Source organism: Leopardus geoffroyi, chromosome C1, assembly GCF_018350155.1.
Source record: "Leopardus geoffroyi isolate Oge1 chromosome C1, O.geoffroyi_Oge1_pat1.0, whole genome shotgun sequence".
NCBI classification, from domain to species: domain Eukaryota; kingdom Metazoa; phylum Chordata; class Mammalia; order Carnivora; family Felidae; genus Leopardus; species Leopardus geoffroyi.
Genome location: NC_059328.1, coordinates 78,007,805 through 78,032,645, shown reverse-complemented (window position 1 = coordinate 78,032,645; position 24,841 = coordinate 78,007,805). Strand labels below are relative to the sequence as shown.

The 24,841-nt window shown below is 38.6% G+C and overlaps 1 protein-coding gene across 1 annotated transcript in view; it reads right to left on the bottom strand.

Annotated features, from left to right (window-relative positions):
• EPHX4 (epoxide hydrolase 4) overlaps positions 1 to 10,235 on the bottom strand; it is a 42,801-nt gene extending 32,566 nt beyond the window's left edge. Inside the window, exons 1-2 of the mRNA XM_045478270.1 lie at positions 9,898 to 10,235; positions 7,326 to 7,411 (exon numbers count right to left, since the gene is read on the bottom strand). Coding sequence (XP_045334226.1) covers positions 7,326 to 7,411; positions 9,898 to 10,128 — 317 coding nt within the window. The 5' untranslated portion in view covers positions 10,129 to 10,235. The remainder of the gene's footprint in view (positions 1 to 7,325; positions 7,412 to 9,897) is intronic.
• Between the last annotated feature and the right edge of the window lie 14,606 nt (positions 10,236 to 24,841).

Sequence of the window (24,841 nt, the reverse complement as noted above, 5' to 3'; positions counted from 1 at the left end):
TGTGTTGAATAAGTGAAACAACTAACGAATGAAAGCCCCGACAGTGCTAGAAATACCAGTTGTTCAATAAAGCTTGAACCGTGAGACAATGACAACTAAAGTTCCCAAGCTCCTGCTGGGAAATTTCTATTCAGTGTCCATGAAAATCTGCATTGTTTGAATAAGTATCTGTGTCTTCATTTAGAATTCATTTAATTAGTTGGGGCACCTGGGTGGCTCAGTCAGTTGAGCATCTGACTTTGGCTCAAGTCACGATCTCAAAGTTCGTGGGTTCAAGCCCCACATTGGGCTTTGAGCTGACAGTGCCAAACCTGCTTCAGATTCTCTCTCTCTCTCTGCCCCTCCCCTGCTCACACACTCTCTCAAAAATAAACATTAAAAAAAATAATTTTTTTAAATATTTATTTTTGAGAAAGAGAACACAAGCGGGGGTGGGGGGGGGGTGTGCGGGACAGAAGATCCAAAGCAGGCTCCACGCTGACAGCAGAAAGCCTGATGCGCGGCTCGAACTCATGAACCATGAGACCACTGTTGAACACTTAACTAAGCCACCCAGACACCCCCCAACATTTATTTAATTAGAGATTTCAAGGCAGAAATTTGACTCAAAGTAATGTGTAGAATACTGCAATATTTTGCATTTAAAATTTCATTAGAGATTTTGCAAACATAATACCTGTGTATTTCATTCTCTTAATAATTTAAACTGCCTTACAAATAAATTCAACTATTGCTGTTATCCATGAGCAGAACCAAACAATATCTTAAACATTTCTAAGAAATAGGGCAGCTGGTGGGCCACCTGTGTGGCTCAGTCAGTTAAGCCTCTGACTCTTGGTTTCGGCTCAGGTCATGATCTCACAGTTCATGAGTTCAAGCCCCACATCCTGGTCTGTGCTGACAGTGTGGAGCCTACTTGGGATTCTCTATTTCTCTCTCTCTGCCCCTCTCCTGCTCGCTCTCTCTCTTTCTCTCTCTCTCAAAATAAATAAATACACTTATTTAAAAAAAAGAAATAGGGCAGCTGCTATCTTAATAAATGGCAAGTTAAAAAAGTTATCTTCCCAGAATTCATAAATAAAGCATATTTGATTCACACTTTAAACTGAAAAAGAAATCACCCCAGTGATAGACTGATGGCATTTCATTCATATGATATAAAACAAAAATGACCCCCCGACACAGAAATGAAACATACTACAAAATCAGTAACTCCTAAAAATATTACAAATAAACAAAGCTAGCTATTTTCATCCACATTTTTTTTCTAGGGCCTTTAGGTTATAGCAGAAGACACTTTTGAAAAGGCAACCTCTTTCCTAGTGATTACTCTTGACATAAGAGGGCTCCTGGTTTACCAGGCTAGTCACATTCAGATGTAAAATATCCTTTTCCCCTTCACAACAGAAAAAAGGCCACAGTCATCAGCCTCTGCTCAGCTGTGTGTACGAAGAGCCCTCCCTTGCCTCAGCACTTGAGTAATGACGAATGTATTCCATACAGCTGGTGATGAAGACAAATCAAAGAAACTGCCTGCATCAGCTCCAAATATTTTTAAAAGCGATGCAAATTGAGGTGGAGAGAGAGTGGGAGAAAAACCATCTTCTGACAATTTTATTTTGGGATAATTTAGCTAAAAGTCTCATAGATGTATCTGTTTGATGTTTCCTTCAGCTTTTAAGAAAGAACACCCAGAATTTTTATTGTTTCCATGTAACATCTGATATTAAATGTCATCAATTCTCAATAGCTATTCTTAGGTAATAATAATAAATACAGATAATATATTGCATTTGTATAGTGCTTTTCTGTTTAAAATCATTCTGACACACATTGTCAATTTAGGATTATTTTGTTTTCACAGTATCAAATATTCTGATCTACTCGATCTACAGATAAGCTTATAATTTTATGTGTATTTAGGCAAAACTTTATTCATAGAGGAATAATATTTACACTTATTTTAAAAATTATTTTAAGTTTATTTATTTTAAGAAAGCAAGAGAGGGGCGCCTGGGTGGCGCAGTCGGTTAAGCGTCCGACTTCAGCCAGGTCACGATCTCGCGGTCTGTGAGTTCGAGCCCCGCATCAGGCTCTGGGCTGATGGCTCAGAGCCTGGAGCCTGTTTCAGATTCTGTGTCTCCCTCTCTCTCTGCCCCTCCCCCGTTCATGCTCTGTCTCTCTCTGTCCCAAAAATAAATAAACGTTGAAAAAAAAAATTTAAAAAAAAAAGAAAAAAAAAAAAGAAAGCAAGAGAGAAAGAGCAAGTTGGGGAGGGACAGAGAAAGAGGGAGAGAGAGAATCCCAAGCAGGATCCACGCTGTCAGCACAGAGCCCGATGTGGGGCTCAAACCCAGAACTGGAAATCAGACACCTCGGTTTGACTACATCATACCCTAAACCAAGACCTCTATGTTGAGTCTTACTTTGTCCTTCCTTCCAATCAAATTACCACTATTACCTATTAGGAATCTAGTCAATTCCATTCAGTACTCCATTCAGAAAAAAGGCAGATTCAGAGTTTAAGACAAAGCTGTTTTGATTAAGCCACTTCAAGTCTCTCTCTCTTGGCTTTCCCTTCTCTTTTTCCCAAAGCCCCTTGTCTGGCATTTTCATCTTTTTTTTTTTTTTTTTTTAAGTTTATTTATTTGAGAGAGACAGAGACAGTGCTAGTTAGGGAGGGGCAGGAAGAGAGAGAGAAAATCCCAAGCAAGCTCCAAGCTGCCAAGTGGGGGATCATGACCTGAGCTGAGATCAAGAGTTGGACACTTAACCAATTGAGCTACCCAGGCACCCCTATTTACACTTATAATGTAAATTTACATTGGCTTGAAATGTCAAAGTTTTTTGTTTTGCTGTTTTGGGCTTTTAAAGAAGATAGAGACATGGGGTGTCTGGGTGGCTCAGTCAGTTAAGTGTCCAACTCTTGGTTTTATCTCAAGTCATGATCACACAGTTTTGTGGGTTTGAGCCCTGCGTTAGACTCTGCACTGGCAGCTTGGAGCTTGCTTGGGATTTTCACTCTCTCTTCCTGCCCCTCCCTAACTAGCACTGTCTCTGTCTCTCTCAAATAAATAAACTTAAAAAAAAAAAAAAAAAAAAGATGAAAATGCCAGAGAAGGGGCTTTGGGAAAAAGAGAAGGGAAAGCCAAGAGAGAGAGACTTGAAGTGGCTTAATCAAAACAGCTTTGTCTTAAACTCTGAATCTGTCTTTTTTCTGAATGGAGTACCTGGATGGAATTGACTAGATTCCTAATAGGTAATAGTGGTAATTTGATTGGAAGGAAAGACAAAGTAAGACTCAACAGAGAGGTCTTGGTTTAGGGTATGATGTAGTCAAACAGAGATGTCTGATTTCCAGCAATGTCCTTGTAGTTGCTTTAGGACTTTCCCTGAACAAATGGGTAGCTTTCAGATTAACAGCTGGGCAAAGCTCAGTAAATTCAATATGCTCTATTTGAGTAACCAGGTTATCAGGAGTTCATTGTTGTTGTTTTTAAATCTCCTGGAGTAACACATCCAAAACTTGACTTTCCTGGAGCAAATGGGACTGGTGTCCAGGGGCCAGTGCCAGGCCTCTCCTAGGCTGTCCCACTCACTGAAGATTAGAGGACATGTACAAGAACCACCAGGCATTTCTCTTTTGCAAAAGAACTCTTATCAAGAGTAAATAATGGGAAAATTCTCTGAAATATGTACAAAAAAGTATCATTCTTAAAATATGACAGAATGCATCTACTGTCCTAAATTGAAAATGTATCACTGCTATTTGCTATTTAGCCCATCCTCCCCCCCCCCACCCCACCCCTCCAGCAACCCTCATTTCTCTGTATTTAAGAGTCTGTGCTAATTGCTCTTTGAAACAATTACCAAATGGTTCAAGAGGCTGTAGGTTTATTTTTATTTTATGTAGGAATAGTTGACTGTTCCACATGTAAGAAGTAAAGTTCCAGGAGAATAAAGAACATGGACAATTACTGGGGTTGGTGTGGGGTGAAGAGACAGAATAGCTTTTAAATCTTTCTCTCTAAAAAGTTAAATATCAACCCCTACCCCAACAGATCATGAATTGTATTTAGAATGATGATCCAAAATGTTAAGGTGAGGTGTTCTAACATTGTTAGCTAACTTTTTAACACCCTCTTGAATGTTTCTATAAAGTGTGAAATTTGAAAGATGAAAATCAGTGTATATTATCAGATAATTATCATTCCTATATACCAAGAACAAGCAGTAGAGGTTAGCTGTGAAGTTCAAAAACAAGGTGTGCCTTAGGTTTAAATGAGATGATCACACAAAACACTTAGAAGAGTGCCTGGCACACAATAAATGGTCAGTAAATGTTAACTATCATCATCATCATCATCATCATCATCATCATCATCATCATCATCGCCAGAATCAGGAAATTATCTTTTTACAGGTCTGGGACAATGGCCTGTCCCCAAATTTCTTCATTACTATCACTTTTTTTAAAAAATTAAATCCAAGTTAGTTAACATATAGTGTAATAATGATTTCAGAAGTAGAATTTAGTGATTCATCACTTATAACACCCAATGCTCATCCCAACATGTGCCCTACTCAATGCCCATCACCTTTTTAGCCCTTCCTCCCCCACACCCCTCCAGCAACCCTCAGTTCTCTGTATTTAAGAGTCTGTTATGGTTTGTCTCCCTCTCTTTTTTTAATCTTATTTTCCCTTCCCTTCCTTTATGTTCATCTGTTGTGCTTCCGAAATTCCATGTATTAGTGAAATCATGATATTCATCTTTCCCTGACTTATTTCACTTACCATAATACACTCTAGCTCCATCCACATCGTTGCAAATGGCAAGATTTCATTCGTTTTGATCGCCAAGTAATATTCCATTATTTTACTATCACTCTTAAACCTAGAATTCCACTATCACATATTCTTCACCTCCTTTAAAATTTTAAAGATTTTGAAAAAAAAATATTAAAAAAAAAGGGATGGGACCTGGGTGGCTCAGTTGGTTAAGCATCTGGCTTTGGCTTAGGTCATGATCTTGTTGGTTCACGAGTTTGAGCCCCACATTGGACTCTGTGCTCACAGCTCAGAGCCTGGAGCCTGTTCCATATTCTGTGTCTCCCTCTCTCTCTGCCCCTCCCCCACTCACACTCTGTCTCTCTCTCTCAAAAATAAATAAACATTAAAAAATGTATTAAGGTTTTTGTATCATCCAAAGTCCTGATTGAAAATGCAGCTAGCTCTCAAAGAGGTATGATCTCAAAGCACTTTAGTTAATACTTTATCAGTAAAAGGGACTTTATTAATAAATGCATGGAGGACATTAGTGCTGGCACATGGGTCTCCACATTGAGTGAATGGGAATGAAGGAAGAAAAGGAAACATTTACAGAATATTCTCTGGGGCTATGTAAAAGGCCTTCTGCGTATTTTGCCTTTCTTTATCTTCACAACAGCTCTGCTAGATTATTGCAGATGATCGTGCAGGATCCTGCAGCAAGTAAGTGATTAAGCCAGAATTCACCGCCCATGTTACTTTATGCAGATTTGACTAAGGCTTCAGACTTACATCTTACTGTGAGCCAATCATATCAAGCACTCCACTAAACGAGTCCACATACATATGCTTAAATTGCACTGGGTTGTTTACCACCTAATTAAGTTGTCTCCAGATGGAAGAACAGATAAAAGTTTAACATGAAAACGACTTATGTTTATTCATGTAGGCAAATCCAAGGGGAGGAAAATCTTCGTGAAGGGAATATCTCAGAAAAAGACATCTATAGCCTTTTTGCTCTGGAAAAATGATGAGGTAAATGGGGTCTTGCCATCCCCCATTCTTTTCTTCGATGCCTAATACTTCCTAGTGTGCTGGCATTCTCAATGTATTTATTAATAAACTCTCTTTCACTGATAAAATGTTAACTGAAGTGTATTAGGGTCAGACCTCTTTCAGAACCAGGTACATTTTTAATCAGGACTTTGGATAACACAAAGTCTTTAAAACTGCGAAGGAGGTGCAGAATATGTAATGGTGAAATTCTAGGTGTTAAGAGTGATAATAAGGGAGAAATTTGGGGACAGGGCATTGTCCCAGACCTTTGAAAAGATACCATATATTCTGCCTTTCCGTCAGCCCAGAGAATATGACGATTTTTCACCCATTTTTTGATGGTTTGTGAACTGTCTCAAAATCATAGCTCTGTGTTATCAAAAATCCAGTTTTCTTTTACCACCATATGTAGCATTGGTTAAAAAGATATTTATTTTTGTAAATTTTTAAAAATGTTTTTATTTATTTTTGAGAGAGAGAAAGAGACTGAGCGTGAGTGGGGGAGGGGCAGAGAGAGAGAGAGAGAGAGAGAGAGAGAGAGAGGGAGACACAGAATCCAAAGCAGGCTCCAGGCTCTGAGCTGTCAGCAGGCTCTAACTCATGAACCACGAGATCATGACCTGAACCAAAGTCAGACACCCAACTGACTGAGCCACCCAGGAGCCCCCACAGGAAGATATTCATTAAAAAAATAAAAAAAAGTTTATTTATTTATTTTTGAGAGAGAGAAAGAAGAGGACAGAGAGAGAGAGAGAGAGAGAGAGAGAGAGAGAGAATCCGAAGCCGATTCCACACTGTCAACACAGAGCCTGATACAGGGCTGAAACCTACAAACTGTGAGATCAGGACCTGAGCTGAAACCAAGAGTCAGACGCTTAAGCGACTGAGCCACCCAGGCACCCCAAGATATCCATTTTTTAAAAGTTTAATCACATGTTGTTTTCATCTGTACTCAGGTTCAAAGGAGAACAGAACATTTTCTCCTAGGTAACTAACAACTATGTATTTTTGGTTATAGGTTTTTTCCTAATGTGAAATATTCAGGTCTTTCATTTGTCCTGCATTCATATGAGCCTTTTGCTACGTGCTGGAAATAGTTCATTCTCAATTTCCATGAGCCCTCTCCTCTCTCTCCACCTTCCTCTTACCCCAGGCTTCACCCGAAGCTTCCAGATAAACAGGCACTCTATGCCTTTGGTTTCTTTCAAATCTCCTTTTCCTACCCAATGTTGTATTTTGCTGGCAGCAAATACTATAAAAACTGTTTTGTAGCTAGTTCAGAAACTTGAAACACTAAACCATACTTCTTTTAGTTCTCAAAAAAAAAAAAAAAAAAAGGGCTAGCACCATGCACGTTCCTTTAGAATACAAGGAAAACCATAGGGAAGGATAACTGGGTAAGTGGGCATAGAGTAAGGTCCATGAAAAGTCATAACAAGACAATGACACTGTGATAAGACAAGTCCTTAATGCACAAGAAAAAGTTAGTTGGCAAGTTTACCAGAATTCTGGAAATCCATGAAGCAGCAGCATAAGTGGTTTGCCTCTTTCACCAGTAGCAACATAATGAAATCTTAACCCCGAATCCTGCAGTAGAAAATAGAGGGCATGGAATATTAGTGATATCTTGTGTTGATTGTCAAAGTAAGTGCATTTAGTGTTTCCATTTCATTAAAGAAAAAACTTGCATTATTTTTTTTTAATTTTTTTTTCAACGTTTATTTATTTTTGGGACAGAGAGAGACAGAGCATGAACGGGGGAGGGGCAGAGAGAGAGGGAGACACAGAATGGGAAACAGGCTCCAGGCTCTGAGCCATCAGCCCAGAGCCCGACGCGGGGCTCGAACTCACGGACCGCGAGATCGTGACCTGGCTGAAGTCGGACGCTTAACCGACTGCGCCACCCAGGCGCCCCACATTATTTTTAATATCAAGAAATAAAATAAATATTATTGAATTTCAAAAAGGAAAAAAGTCCCATGATTTATTAATAGGGCAAATTAGATTTACTTTTCTAAACATTGCTCTTTGTAGTACCTTCCCTCTTCCCGTCTTGTTCTCCTTACAAGGTCAATTTGTATGTTATAAGCTTCTGGAACAGTGTCACAATTTGTGACTTTCATCTTACTGATGTGTCACATTCCATCTCATTCAAATTCTGCAGGACATGTAAATAATTCTGATCTGAATTTATATTCCTGCCGTGTTTACCTCCTAGTCATGTACTTTTCTCAGCTTGCCCGTCAAGAGCTGTGCCATCAGTTATATAATTCACACCTCCTTTCCTTATTTTTAGTTCTCTCCTTCCCACATTATTATTTTAAGTTGAGAGTTGTATGTACTGTTCCCCTTGCCTCCTGCTCCTCATGTCATGTCAATGTATTTCTAACAGCAGGATGCTCTGAGTGCTCAAGACTTTTCTCTGCATGCGGGAGACAAGACTGCCCAAGGAAAATGAAAAGCATAGGAGTGAGACAGGAATACAGCAAATATAAGGCAAGCTGAAAAGAGGAAAATGGAGAAAAAAGCAAGAAAAGAAAACAAAAACTCAGAAAGAAGTGAAGAAAGAAACCAAGAACCAAAAGCTGAGCCCAGAGACTGGGTGTTATATCAGGTAACCCAAGCAAAGGGGTTTTCAGATGTGAAGAAATCTTAAAAGGTCAATTAATTCAACCCCATCATTTTGACAGGTTAGGAAACCAAAGTTCAAAGATGTGAACATGGGTCATAAAGGTGGTTGGGAGCAGGGCTGTGAGCAGAACCCCATTTTCTTCTACCTTGCAGGACAATGTTCTTTTCCACTCCATGGTTCTGTCTCTGGGGCAACTCTTTAGGGTGGCCAGGGTCAGGGGAAAAGCATTATGAGGAATTCCAGATGATTCTTTCTCACTGCTTTTCTTCCTCAGATAACAAACCTGACTTTACCCTCAATTGCAAAATGCCTTTCTAGAAGTTCAGTAACTTCTGTTATTGGTGATGAATCTTGGCCACTTGATTGGATTTAGTGAACAAATACTTTATTGCACTTACCATGTACTAGGCGCTGTTCTAAGTTTTTGTTTATTTGTTGTCTTTTAAAGTTTTTTTTCCCCCCATATATTAATTCCTTTTATTCTCATATCAACCCCAGGCTGAATAAGGGTAAGAAAAATGTGCCCGTGGTCTTTTGAACTCTAGCTGCTGGACACTCTAGCTCCTATTAGGAATCCTCCACTTGGTGACATAAATATCCCCTCATGTGAAGCTAGTTTTGAAAGTCTTGTGAGTCAGACTGCAGGGTGCATCATGAAAAGCTGTATCTCTTCACCACCTGGAGCCTCAGGAAATGGAATATCCATGGGCTGCCAGGAGGCTTGGGACAAGCATGAACAGTTCCAGTCTGAATGCATGGTTGACATTTGCTTTTTATTCCACTCCTTTGGTCTCTGACTTCATAAGTCTGCTTTCTTGCCCACAAACATATACCATTCGTTTATTGTTTCACACTGGTTAGGTCATCTGCGAACGCTCCATTCCGCTACTCTGAATAAAAGTCCTATTTTCAATGACTTACTCTATTTACTCTTTCAATCTCTAAAATTTGGACAAAGACAGCCTCATGAGACAGTAGGGCGCCTAGGAACAATCCCCTACAGCTGATCTGAGTTCTAAAGGGCAAAAAGGTGACACGAGACAGCTTTCCCTTACCGGGAGCAGAATTATTCTGGGTTGCTGTGGTGGAGCAGGAGGGGACAGTAATGTATATAGGACCCTGATGAGAGACCCTCCACATACCCTATTCTCAGTTCCTCTCTCTCTCTCCCTCTCACTCCCTCCCCCCCCACCTCACACACACTCACTCACACACACACACACACACACACACACGCGCGCGCGCGCGCGCCCGACCCCAGTCCCGCCACACCTCGCCCCGCTTGCTTCCCCTTGGTATCTTCCCTGTCTCTGCCGCGCGCTCTGGCGAGACCCAGGAACCCTAAGGGACGCTGGGCGTCATGGAAGGAGCAGCCCCGCGCGCTCTGCTCTCGCGGCGGTCACGTTCCCTCCCGATACCGCCGGGCCGCGCCGGCCTTCACCTTGATCCGCACGTAGCAGTGGGTACCCAAAGAGGGGTCGTTCAAACACGCGGGAGGGTGTTCCCGGGCGACCCTCCGGAAGGTCTGAGCGGGTCCCTTGCCGATGCTCCACAAAAGTTTGAGCAGGTAGATGGAGGCGCAGAGCCCGCAGTAGCAGTAGACCAGGGACCAGAAGAGCAGGGACCGGATCGTGACCGTCAGGCGGAGCAGGCAGTCCCGCAGCCTCGCCATCGGGTGGGGCCGGCGGCGGGGCCCGCTGCCCTTCCGAGGCGCAGGAGCGGCGGCGCTCACTCGGGCTGCGGAGCGAGACGGCCGGCGCGGCGGCGCGCCTCCCTGCGGGGCCCCGTGGTGGCTGCGCTCGGCCGGCGTCCCGTGGCCCGGCCGCGGGCTTCCGCGCTCACTGTGCGCGCTCGGGGCCGCTGCGCCCTGCCTGGGAGCACCGCGGGGCAGACCTCCTGCCCTGCGGGTTCCGCCCGGGACTGGGCGAGGGCAGAGCCCGGCCTTCCTCCGCAGAGTGAGACCCCGGTTCGAAATTGCCAAACTGTGGGGAACATGAAGGTGAGACTTTCCCAAATCTCCGCTCTTACTTTGACCCGTGTTCAAGTCCTCTCATTGCCTGCTTAACTGCTGGAATTTCGTTAGGCCTTTTTCTGGATCAGAGAATTCTGGGGGCGCGCGGCCAAGAGAGGCAGTGAACGATTTTCATACTATATGACAGACGTTATTACTTTATTCATTCCTAACACTCTTCTGAAGGTGTTGATATTCTCCAACAAGGTTGAGAGTGGTTATCAGCCCAGCTAGGCCTCGCCGGTTCCAACGGCACGCCTCTGGAAACCCCTGGTCTGTTTTACATCCCTGTAAGTTTTCCTGTGCAAGACTATTATACAAATGCAATCATGAAATCTGTAACTTTTTGTCTTTGGCTCCTTTTACCCAGCATAATGCATCTGAGATGCAACTACGCGGCTCCATATATTGTTTCTTTTTTATTGCTTGCTAGTGTTTCATTGAATGGATGTGCCATATTGTTTATCCATTACCCAGTTACAGGACATTTGAGTTGTTTCCAGTTTTGTGGTTAGGAATAAAGCCACTGTAAACACTCGTGTGAAGTTTTTTGGGTGAACTTAAGTTTTTCTTTCACGTGGGTGAGTACTTAGAAGTGGGACTTCTGGGTCAGGTAAAACGTGCATTTAGCTTCATGAGAAACTGCCAAACTGGCTTCCAAACTGTACAACTTTGAATTCATACCAGCTACGGGTGGGAGTTATCTTGGTTATATTCTTGCAAGGAATTGGTATTGTCAAAAAAAAAAAAATATTTTCAATTGTTGTAATTCCAGGAAGTGTGTAGCATCTCACTGAAATTTTATTTTACATTTCCCTAGTGACTAATAATGTGTGGGGATCTTTATGTACTTGTGTGCCACTCGAATATATTCTTCTTTTTTTTTTTTTTTTTTAATTTTTTTTTTCAACGTTTATTTATTTTTTGGGGGGACAGAGAGAGGCAGAGCATGGACGGGGGAGGGGCAGAGAGAGAGGGAGACACAGAATCGGAAACAGGCTCCAGGCTCTGAGCCATCAGCCCAGAGCCCGACGCGGGGCTCGAACTCACGGACCGCGAGATCGTGACCTGGCTGAAGTCGGACGCTTAACCGACTGCGCCACCCAGGCGCCCCGAATATATTCTTCTTTGACAACGTGTCTGTTAAAATCTTTTACTCGTTTTTAAAAGATTGTGTTGTTTGTTTTCTTACTATCGAGTTCACGATTTGTCTATATACTTTGGATACAAATCCTTTATCACACATCATGCGATTTGCAAATATTTTCCCAGACTGTCTATGCCTTTTCAGTCTTATAACGGATACTTTTGAAGAGCAGAATTTAGTTTGTATTTTAAATTTCTATTTATGTATTTATTCTTTTAAAGTAGGATCCACACCCAATGTGGGGTTCAAACTCATGACCCTGATATCAAGAGTGGTACACTCCACTGACTGAGTCAGCCAGGTGCCGCCCAAAATTTCTTAATTTTGATGCCATCCAATTTATCACTTTTTGTCTTTTATAGATGGTACTTTGGTCTTGTATGTAAGAAATCTTTGCATAACTCATGGTTAACAGGATTTCTTTCTCCTATGTTTTCTTCTAGAAGTTTTATGGCTTTATATTTTATATTTAGGTCTATGAATAATTTTTTTCCAAAACTTTTTACTGTTTATGTAAACATTTTTAATTGCACTATAGTTAACATATGGTGTTCTATTAGTTTCAGGTGAATTCACCTGACAAATGCACTAATTCACCTGAAACTAATAGTGATTCAACAACTCTCTACATTACTCAGGGCTCACCATGATAAGTGTTCTCTTAATCCTCTTCACCTGTTTCACCCATTCCACCCCCCCCCCCCACCCCTGCTAATCATCAGTTTTCTTTCTATAATTAAGAGTCTGGTTTTTTTATATAGCTCCTTTTTTATTCATTTGTTTTGTTTCTTACATTCCACATGAGTGAATTCATATGTTATGAATTCAAAAAAAAATTTGAATTTGTCTTTCTCTGATTGACTTATTTTGCTTAACATTATACCTTCTAGATCCATCCATATTGTTGCAAATGGCAAGATGTCATTATTTCTTATGGCTGAGTAATATTCCTGTGTGTGTGTGTGTGTGTGAGAGAGAGAGAGAGAGAGAGAGAGAGAGATGTCTGTTTTATCCATTCGTCTATGGATGGATACTTGGGCTGTTTCCATAATTTGGCTGTTATAAATAATGTAATAATGCAGGGGTGCCTATATCTTTTTGAATTGGTGTTATTGTACTCTTTGGGTAAATACCCATTAGTGGAATTACTGGATCATATGGTAATTCTGTTTTTAATTTTTTTTTTTTTGAGGAACCAGGTTTATGATCCATTTTGAGTTAATTTTTGTATAGGGTACAAAGTATGGATTGACATTTATGTGTTGCATGTGGATGTATAATTGTTTTGGTACGATTTTTTGAAAAGAGTGTTCTTCCTCTACTGAATTGCCTTTGTGCCTTTGTTGAAAATCACTTGATGTGCAGGACTATTTCTAAGCTGCTAGTCTGTTTCATTGAGCTGTGTGTCTGTATTTTCTCCAATACCACACTTGTCACTACTTTTGAAAGTAGTACAGTAAGTCTAGAATTCAGATGAGTACTTAAACTTTGTTCTTCTTTATAAAAATTGTTTTTGGGAGTGCCTGGATGGCTCAGTCAGTTAAGCCTCCAACTCTTGATTTCAGCTCAGATCATGATCTCATGGTTGTGGGATTGAGCCCTGCAATGGACTCCACACTGAGCGTGGGGCCTGCTTAGGATATTCTTTCTCCCCACTACCCTCCCTCATTCTCTTTTTCTGTCTCTCTCTCAAAATAAATAAATAAACATTGGGAAATAAATAAAAATTGTTTTGGCTACTCTTAAGTTACTTAACCTTTGCCAAATTTTTTTTTTTTTTAGTATTTACTATTTTTAGGCAAAAATTGTTAATTGAAATGCATTGTATCTATTGATTTTGGAGAAAAGTGATACTTTAACAATATTATGTTATTCAGTCCATAAACATGACATATCACTCCATTTATTTAGATCTTCTTTGATTTCTTTCATTAGTTTTTTTATCATTTAAAACATGCAAATATTGCATATATTTTGCAAGATTTATACCTTAGTATTTTTTTTATATTATTGTAAATACTACTTTTTTCAATTTCCAGTTGCTTATTACTAGATTTTTGGTTTTTGTCTTGGATCCTGAGACCTTGCTACACTCACTTATTAGTTCTAGTAGCTTTTTGATTTTTTATGTAGATAACCATGTCATCTGTGAATAGAAACAGTTTTATTTCTTCTTTTCCTGTATGTTTGCCTATTATTTCTTTTCTTGCCATATTGCACTGGCTAGGACGTCTAGTACAATAATGAGCAGGAGTGGTGAGAACTGACATCTTTACCTTATTCCTGATCTTAGGGTGCAGAAAGCATTCAGTCTTTCACTGTCAAACATTGTATTAGCTAAATATTTAATTGGATGCCATTTATCATATTGAGGAAGTTCTTTTCTGTTTCTGGTTTTGGAGAGGTTTTTTTGTTTTGCTTTCTTTTGTTTTTCATAAATGGAGGTAAAATTTTGTCAAAGGCTTTTGCTTCTCGAGATAATCATAGTTTTTCCTCTTTAATCTTTTTGACATGGTTAATTACATATAAAATTTTTTTTTTCAACGTTTATTTATTTTCGGGACAGAGAGAGACAGAGCATGAACGGGGGAGGGGCAGAGAGAGAGGGAAACACAGAATCGGAAACAGGCTCCAGGCTCTGAGCCATCAGCCCAGAGCCTGACGCGGGGCTTGAACTCATGGACCGCGAGATCGTGACCTGGCTGAAGTCGGACGCTTAACCGACTGCGCCACCCAGGCGCCCCCATATAAAATTTTTTAATGTTGAACCAACCTTTCATTCCCAGATTAAACCCTACTTGATCATTATAACTATCATTAATAGTTATAGAACTATTCAGTGATCTGTTTCTTCTTTGCTATTTTGTCTCAAGAATTTAAACCCTACTTGATCATTACAACTATCATTTTGCTATCATTTGCTATTTTGTCTCAAGAATTTAAACCCTACTTGATCATTATAACTATCATTAATAGTTATAGAACTATTCAGTGATCTGTTTCTTCTTTGCTATTTTGTCTCAAGAATTTTATCCATTTCATGTAAGTTGTTGAATTTATGGCCATAGCGCTCTTCATGGCCTTATTATCTATTGAATGTCTGTGGATTTGTGATGTTCTCCCTTTTACACTTGGCATTCATAATTTGTGTCTTTTGTTTTTCTTGGTAAGTCTGGTTAGAGGCTTATTTTATTATCTTTTTAGAGAAGAAAGAGCTTTTGGTTTTATTTTCCTTTTTTTTTTTTGCTATTAATTTCATTGATTTCTGCTCTAATTTCCTTTCTTCTGCTACATTTAGGTTTAGTTTGCTTTTCTCTTTTTAGTTTCTTAAGATAGAAGCTTAAATGATTGATTTGAAATCTGTTATGTTTTAATGTAAGCATTTAACGCAAAAAAAAATTTCCTCTTAGTGCTTCTACTGCATTCCATAAATTTGAATATGTTGTGTTTTCATTTTTATAAAATTCAAAGTATTTTCTAATTCTTCATGTGATTACCCTTTTTACAATGTATTACTTAGAAATGCTTAATTGCCAGGTATTTGAGGGGATTTTGCAAATATATTTTTTGTTGTTAATTTCTAGTTTCAATCCAGTATTGTCCAAGAATTGACCTTGGAAACTATCTATTCTTTTAAATTTGTTAAAGTTTGCTTTATGTCTCCGAATATGGTCTACTTTGGTGAATGTTCCAACTGCATTTGAAAAGTTGTTGTTACCTGGAGTGTGGTATACATGTTAATTAGGTAAATTGGTTGGCAATGCTGTTCAGGACTGTTAGGATCCTTACTGATATCCTGTCTACTTGTTTTATCAATTGCTGAGAGAAGAATGTTGAAATCTATCAATAATGGGGGATTTGTCTGTCTTTCTACACATTCCTACTGTTTTTGCTTTAGATAGTTATATTTTGGAACATTTATAAATATGATAAAATGAATTTTTATAATTACCTCCATTTATGCCATTCTCAGTGTTCTTCATTCATTATATAGATACAAGTTTCTCTCTGCTTTCATTTTCCTTCTATCAGAGAACTTTAACCTTTCTTGTAGAATAGGTCTGCTGGCAATAAATTCTTTCAGGTTTTGTTTATTTGAAAACGTATTTATTTCTCCTTCAATGTTGAAAATATTTCCAGTGGATATAGAAGTTTAGGTTGACAGGATTTTCATTTTAGAACTTTAAAGATGTCCCTTCATTGTCTTATGGCTTTCACAGTTCCTGATGAGAGGACTGCTGTGTTTTTTTCTTTGTTCTTCTGTATTTAATGCCTTTTTTACTTTGAGTATCTCAATATTTTCTGTTTGTCTTTGCTTTTAGCAGTTTAAATATGATATGTCCAAATGTGTGGGATTAGGGGTGGGTGGGTATTTATCTTGTTTAGCATTTTATAAGCTTCTTGAATTTATGGTTTTGTGTCTTTCATTATGTGAAATAATGGAAAAAAATATACTAGTCTCTGTCCCTAGTTCCTGTCACAGAGCTCCTGAAACCCTTGTAATTTCCTAAGTGTTGAGACCATTAGGAGCATCGTTTGTTCTAATATTTGCTCTTTAACCTGTACCTGACACGGGGCTCCTAGGACCTTCATAAACTCATAGTGGTGAGAGCACTAGGAACATCTTTTGTTCTAATGAGGTGACTCTGAGTGGGCTCCTGGATGGCTCCTGGATGGTGACTGGTTACCAGAAAGGCCAAGCCATTATTAGAAGCTTGGACTTTCAGCTCCCTGCCTCCTCCAGAGGGAGAGGGGCTGGAAATAGAGTTAATAATTGATCATGCCTATGTGAGGAAGCCTACATAAAAATCTCAATTCTCTGGGGCTCAGAAAGCTTCCAGGTGGGTGAATACATCCATGTACCAGGATGATGTACCTCAACTTCACAGGGACAGAAGTTCCTAAACTCAGGACCCTTTCACAACTTGTCCTATGTATCTCTCCATCTGACTTTTCATCTCTATCCTTAATTATATCCTGTAATAAACTGGTAAACAGCAGTGTTTCTCTGAGTTCTGTGGGCCACTCTAGCAAATAATTGAATCCAAGGTGAAAGGAGTTCATGGGAACCTGTGAACTGTAGCCAAGTTGGATAGAAGTTGTAACCTGGTGACATACTACTTGCAATGGACCTCTGAGGTGGGGGTCAGTCTCATGGGATCTGATGCTATCTCCAGGTAGATAGTGTCAGAATTGAGTTAAATCAGAGGACACTGAGATGGTATTGCAGAGAATTGCTTGGTGGGGGGAAAACCCCTACTATGTGAGTAGTAAAAGAGGCACACAGGAGAAAGAACTGAGGGTTTCCCCCTACTTAGAAGGAAAAACTGGAGGCTTTTTCCAATACATAATAATCTTGAAGAATTCTCAGCTATTGTCCTTTCAGATATTTCTCTAATTCCATTATCTCTCTCTTCTCTTGAGATTTCGGTTTTATGTTATACTGTTTAATATTGCCGTACAGCTTTTGGACATTCTGTTTTGTTGTTTCCACCACACCTTACTTTTTGTATTCTTTGCTTTTTTGTTCTGGTAATTTCTTTTGATCAGTATTTAGGTTCACTAATTGTTTCTTTGGCTGTATTGATTCTATTGATAAGCCCATCAAACACTATCTTCATTTCTGTTACCAGGTTTTTCATGTCTAGCATTTCCATTTGATTTTTTTTTTATGGATTTCTATCTTTCTATTCTAATTACCCATTTTTAACTTTTTTTAAGTTTTATTTATTTTGAGAGAGAGAGAGAGCAAGCATGTGCAAGGATGAGCAGGAGAGGGGCAGAGAGAGAGAGAGAGAGAGAGAGAATTCCAAGCAGCCTCTGCACTGTCAGCACAGAGCCTGATTCAGGGCTTGATTGCACAAACTGTGAGATCATGACCTGAGCCAAAATCAACAAATTGGATGTTCAACTGACTGAGTCACTCAGGCACCCCTGAAATTACACATTTGATCACACATTGTCCATTTTTCCTCTAGAGCTTTTAATACGTTAATCATAGTCATTTAAATTTTTAAAAATATTTTCAGCTATGTATCATCCTTTAGTCTTTTTCTTTCTTTTGATTGTTTTACCTTTACCAGTGGGATTTTTGTTTTCCTTGATGTTTTGTATGTCTGAAGTTTTGTTGAAAGACATTGTGTGTAGGACTATAGAGAAAGATATCTATTTTTTGCCTGAAAATTAACACGTGTTTTCTTTTGCTATGCTTTTAGTATGGAGGTTGTGTCAATCTAGTCAGATGTTGATTGGATTTGTTGGATTTGTTGCTATGGTTACCCCCAACAATATCATAAATTTCAAATTTCTCTAGTGTTACCCTGTGTTTAGGGTGGAGACTGGTTTGCCAGTGAATTTTTCTCAGTATCTGTTACATGCTCATCTTTAAGTCTTTCTTTATGCTTGGTGATAGAGAGATGGTCTCTCTCCATGCTTTTGCTCCTCTGATAGCAGTAGACTGCTTCTGTTACTGAATGCTTATTACCCTGGTGGTAGGAAGTACAGGAGGGAAAAGGGCATTCTCTGCTGTCCTAATTCAACCTCACAGGCAGCCACTATGGATATTAGGATATCAGAGCATCTTGGATTTCAAGGTGAGATCTTCTCAATGATCTTTCCTGTCCCCAGTGACAGGGTCTCTCTAATGGTCTAGAGCCATAATACATTTCCTTCCCCTGTCCCAGATTAGGTTTATTTCTGTTTTCTTCTCCCCAGCTGTAGTAGGTCATGATCAGTGCCCTATAGGTGGTAGAGTTTGCTGGTCATGATCTCACAGCCTGTGAGTTCGAGTCCCACATCAGGCTCTGTGCTGACAAGCTCAAGCCTGGAACCTGCTTCTGATTCTGTCTCCCTCTGTCTCTGCCCCTCCCCTGCTCTCTCTCTCACACACACACACACACTCTCTCTCTCTCTCTCTCTCAAAAATAAATAAACATAAAAAAAAGTTGGTCTAAGTTCCTGGATAATATAGTGGTAGATTTCCTTGTGAGGTCCTGCTTTGTCCTTCACAACTTCTAGGATGTGAACTGCACTAGCAAAATCATTTAACTATCTGCATCAATTAACACAGAGTAGCATCAGTGATTTTTGGGTTTTTGAACCAGATCATAGCCAAGAAGTGTGTTCATCCCTTTATGACAATTCCCAGGCATCGATATCTGACTTGTTGAAGCATGTTGCCCAGTGAACATCAAACTCCTCATCTGTCTCATGTGACCCCTGGGAGCAGCAGGGAATTGACTGGAAAGTGGCCATGAGGCTGGAGGACAGAGCAGGGTACAGGAGGCCTCAGGGGCTGGCATTGGGGGGTGGCTGCTGCTGCACTGCAAAGGGGTAGAGTGGGCGCCGAGCATGATGGTGATGGCAGCACACAGTCTAAGGCTAAAGGGAAACTGGGTGAGGCTTTGTATGTTTTATTTATAAGAAAGTGACAACTGGTTTCTAGTGTGGCTAGATACCATTTTACATTCCCACAAGAAATGTATGAATGATCCAGTTTCTCTGCATCCTTGCCAGCATTTTGTGTAGTCACTATTTTTTATTTTAACCTTCCTGATAGGTGTGCAGTGAAAGCTCATTGTGATTTCAATTTACATGTCACTGATGGCTACTAATGATGGTGAACATGCTTTCGTATGTGTGTTTGCTATATGTATATGCTGTTTGGTGAAATTTTGTTCATGTCTTTTGCCCATTCTAATTAGTTCTTTTTACTGTTGGATTTTGAGATATATCTATCTATATCTATCTATATAGATATAGATAGATATAGATAGATATATCTTCTTATATGCCATTCCTTGTCAGACATGTGGTTTGTAAATATTTTCCTAATCTGTAGCTTACCTTTTCACAGAGCAAAATTTCTAATTTTGATGAGATCCAGTTTATCAGTTTTTTCATTTATGGACCATACTTTTGGGATCAAGTCTAAAAACTCTTTGCCTAACCGTAGAACCTAAAGATTTTTTTTTTCTAAAATTTTTATAGTTTTCTATTTTACATCTGAATCCAAGATCCATTGTGTGTTACTTTTTGGATAAGATACAAGTTTTAGGTTGAGTTCCCATTCCCATGGATATCCAATTGCTCCAGCACCATTTGTTGAAAAGACTGTCTTTTCTCCATTGAATTGCACCATTGTCAAAAATCACTTGAGCCTATTTGTGTGGGTCTATTTCTGAGTTCTTTGCTCTGGGGTCCACTATTCCACTAATACCACATTTTCTTGATTACTGTAGCTTTATAATAAGTCTTGATATCGTACAGAATTATTCCTCTCACCTTTTTTGTCAATGTTCTTCATTCTAGCGCCTTTGCCATTCTGAGTTTTAGCATAAGCTTGTCTATGTCTGTGAAAAACTTCACTAGGATTTTATAGGATGTGCATTAAAACAGATTAGTTTGAGAACTGAATCTTTCCTGTGTTGAGTCTTCCAATCTATGAACACAATAGGTCTGTTTAATTTTTTCTTCAATTTCTTCCATAAGCATTTTGTAATTTTCAGCATACAGATCCTGTACATTTTGTTAAACATATACCTAAGTATTTCATTTTCTTCGGAGTGATTATAAATGTTACTGTTTTTAAGTTACCATATGCTCATTAGTAAGAGAGATCAGATTTATTTTTGTATGTTGATACTGTATCCTGTGACCTTGCTTATGTCATTTATTGTAAGTTTTTTGTAGATTTCTTGGGATTTACCATGTAGAAAATCATGTGCAAAAATTCAGCTAAATTAATTCAGAAACTGCTTAAATGTTACAATTTCAAAAAAAAAAAATCCCCATAGCTTACGGTGAAATCCTGTACTTTTCCTTAAAATTGTAAATAAGAATGATTACTATCGCTTCCATTATTTGATATTATTTTGGGAAAGTATAGCTAATGAAATTGAAAAAAACCCAACTGAAACAATCTGTATGACTTTTCTTTTTCTTGCTTTGTTACATTGGGTGGAATTTCTAATTCTATGTTGAATAAGAATGGTTCAGAGTGGATATTCTTGCCATGTTCCCAAATTAGGGGGAAATCATGGAGTCTTAAGTACAACATTAGCTGCAGATTTTTTCTGGATGCTCTTTATACTTAACACCATTAAGTATAACATTAGCTGTGGATTTTTTCTGGATACTCTATCAGATTGAAGAAATTTCCCTGAAAAACTTGCTGAATCCAAACAAGTTGGATTTTGGATTACACTGATTAATTTCAAATGTTGAAACAGCTTTGCATACCTGGAATAAATCAATTTTTCATGGTATATAATTATGTTCATCTATTGTAGCATTTACAAAATTTGCTAATATTTTCTTGAAGATGTTTTTGTCTAACTAAATTCATGAGAGATAATGCCTGCAGCCTCTTTTTTTTTTTTTTTTTTTTTGGATTTGGTTCTAGTATCAGGGTAATACTGGCCTTATAAAATGAGTTGGGAAGTGTTCCTTCTTCCCAATGATAAAATTTGTCCTGTCATGGGACACGTGGCTGGCTCAGTCAGTACAGCATGTGACTCTTGATCTTGGGGTTGTAAATTTGAGCCCCACATTGGGAATAGAGATTACTTGCAATCAAAATCTTAAAAAAGAAAATTTTTATCCTGTTGATAAAAATTATATACCCAATTTCTGGAAGAAGAATTTTCTGGAATAGATTTTTCTGGAAGAGACTGTCTTAAATTAGCATTAATTCTTCTCTAAATGTTTGGTGTAGGGGCGCCTGGGTGGCGCAGTCGGTTAGGCGTCCGACTTCAGCCAGGTCACGATCTCGCGCTCCGTGAGTTCGAGCCCCGCATCAGGCTCTGGGCGGATGGCTCAGAGCCTGGAGCCTGTTTCCGATTCTGTGTCTCCCTCTCTCTCTGCCCCTCCCCCGTTCATGCTCTGTCTCTCTCTGTCCCAAAAATAAATAAACGTTGAAAAAAAAAATTTTTTAAAAAAAAATAAATGTTTGGTGTAATTTTCCAGTGGAACTGTATAGGCTTGGAGACCTCTTTCTCAGGAGCTTTTAAATTATGAATTGAAATTAATGTTACAGGGCTATTCAGATTATTTCATTTTGAATTTTGGTAGTTTATTATTTGAAGAATTGGTCCACTTCAATTTTTTTAATGTAGTTATTGGTAGTATTCCTTTCTATTTTTTTTTTTAACAGTTGTAGGATCTTTGGTGATATTCACTACTTCATTCTAACTGTTGGTAATTTGTGTCTTTTTGTTAGTCTTGCTGTTTAAACACTTTACCTTTTCTCCCTCAACCACCAGCTTTTTTTGTTTGTTTGTTTTTTTCAATTTCATTAATCTCTGCTCTGGTCCTGCTTTGGTTGTGCTTTTTCCAGGTTGTTGAGTTAGGGAATTAAGATTATTGATTTAAGACTTTTCCTTGTTTCTAATGCAAGCACTTGGCACTTCTAAATTTAGTACTCTTTAACAGCATCCTACATATTTTAGTATGTTGTATGTTGACATTCATTTCTGTGTTTTTAAAATTTTCTTGTAAGATTTCCTCCTTGGTGGTGCCTAGGCAGCCAGTCAGTTAAGCGTCTGCTTCTTGATTTTGGCTCAGGTCATGATCTCGCAGTTCATGAGTTTGATCCCCACATCAGGCTCTGCACTGGCGGCACAGAGCCTGCTGGGGATTCTCTCTCTCCACCCCCCCCCCCCTGTTTGCGTTCTGTCAAAATAAATAAACTTAAAAAGATTTCGTCTTTGATCCACCAATTATTCGTAAGTGGATTGTTTAGTGTTGTGATTTTCCTATTGTCTGTTATTGATTTATGATCTGATACTATTATGATTAAAGAACATATTCTACATAATTTCAATTGTTTTAAATTTGTTTCATGACCCAGGAGATAGTGTCTTGGTGAACATCCCATGGACGCTTTAAAAAAAAAAAAAAAGTGCATTCTGTTGTTGGTTATAAAATGGCAGTATCTATTTACACTCCCCAATAGCAGCATATGAGTTCCCGTTGATCCTCTCCAACGTTTTATAATGTTAGAGACCTTATTTTTGCTAATTCAATAGGTAAAAACTGGTATTTCTTATGGCCTCAAATTTTCATATGCCACACATAAGAAGGCTGAGTATCTTTTCATGTTTATTAACTACATGAATTTCCTCTTAAGTGAAATGCCTGTGTATGACAGAGAATTACTTATATTCATATGTTGCTCTGTAGTCAAGTATGCCCAAGTGGGTTGTGGCCAGAAGGATATGAGTGCAAGAAGTCTAAGTCTCTACCAAGTCTGGCCCTTAAAAACATCCAGTGTGATCCTATCTTGCTCTGCCACATCAATATTAGAGACCATATGTTCCAGGTAGCATAATTACAAGATGGAATAGGGCGTCTCACACTGCCATACTTTCCATGAAAATGGAATATCCTTTATACATTTGCTTTAGAGTAAAACATTTTGTAGTAAATTTTTATTTCACTTTCATTCTGATAGTTTTGCTGGGTACAGAATTCCAAGCTGGTAACTTTCTTTTTTATTTAATCAAAGACTAGTGATAAACATAGATACAGCACAATTACCTAAGATCATTCTTTATACACACAATGTATATAGATTACATACAATCTGAAAGAAACCTGCATTCAGCAGTGAAATGTTTAGATTTTCCTTCCCTCCCTAAAGAAATTTTTTTTAACCACCCCAATTTAGAATTTCATCAATACACACTCTCCTGTGACAAACAGTTCAGACATAGAGATTGCAAAAATGAGATGCTAACATTATGAAACTTTGTTAATAAAAAAAAAAAATAAACAAACAGAAGCAGCCATGATTGAGATACATTGTTACTGACAACTCTGTCCTAAGGGACAGTATCAAAAGGTTGTGATGCGAGGAAAGCTATATACACATACACAATAAGAAAATAAACTTCACAATTAACACATGCATGTTTAATTCTGGAAAAATCATAACCCTCCAAAATTTCTTCGCATTTCAAGCTGACAGTTATTTTTCTCTCAAAAATTTGAAGATTTAATTCCACTCTCTTTGGTGGTCATTGTTGCTAATAACTCATTATTTCTATTTGGTGATCACTCCATTTGTCTGACTGCCTGCTTATGGTATTGTTAAGACCATTGAAAAATAGGTATGGATTTCTTTGGGATGTACTCTGCCAATCCCTGCTATAGATTCCTTAATAGCTCTTGCATTTTCTTTCTCCTTGTCTGTGCTATATCCTGGTACATTTACTGTATATAATTTCTAGCTGATTTTCTCTTTATGTGTCTAATTGTTTTAACCCATCCATTGAGTTTTACTTTTGGTTTACTTCAACACTTTCTTTCCTACAAATCTTTTTCCAAATCTGCCCATTTTCCTTCAAAAATCTTATTTCTTTAAACATTTTACAAATAGCTAGTCTACTGCAGTCCTGGAAAGAAGGTGATGAACTATATTTGTTGTTCATTGTTTCTGCTAACTCTCACCCACTGTGGCTTGCTTTTTGTATCATTCATCTTTGATACTAATTTCTTGACCTTAATTTGTAGTGATCCTGCTTATGTCTCTAGCCAACCTGGGACCACTCCAGCTTCTTGAAGACAACATTCCCTCAACATTGGTCCTGGCATCTGACCTCAAGAGAGCCCTACCATTTCAGATGCTTACTGCTCTCCTCCCAACTAAATGTGTGTGTGGCAGGGAGGGGGTTGGTCCTCAGAGAGTTTCCCCTGCCTCTGAGACTGGTAATGCCTTAAAAAATGGGTCTCATGCAGGATATATTTGTAATACTAGAAACAAAATTGGTAGGTCTCTAAACTTAATTATAATCTAATCCCAATCAAAATTCTAATTTTTATTTTCACTCAACTTTTACAAATTGGATAAAGTGATTATAAATTACTTAGAGTGAGAGCTATTGCCATTCGAAGGTTCGCTAAGTAAACTGTGGCAGCATAATTGATAGTTCATTTAGAAAAAAAAGAAATCTGGTTCCCTATCTCTTACTATATATAAAAATGTCTTTAATCCACCTGGAATCTTAGTGTAAAATTTAATTGTCTGGATTTTAAGTACAAAATAAAGACTATTTTATCATCTTGACGTGGGGAATACAATCCAGAACAAGGCAGAATAGCCAGACACTATAAAGGAAAATCCAGACATACGGCTATATAAAATTTTAAATTTTAATGGAAAAAAAGGCAATAAATCTCAAAAGACAAGCAGTAGATTGTGAAAAAATGTTTCTAAACCAGAGGGCC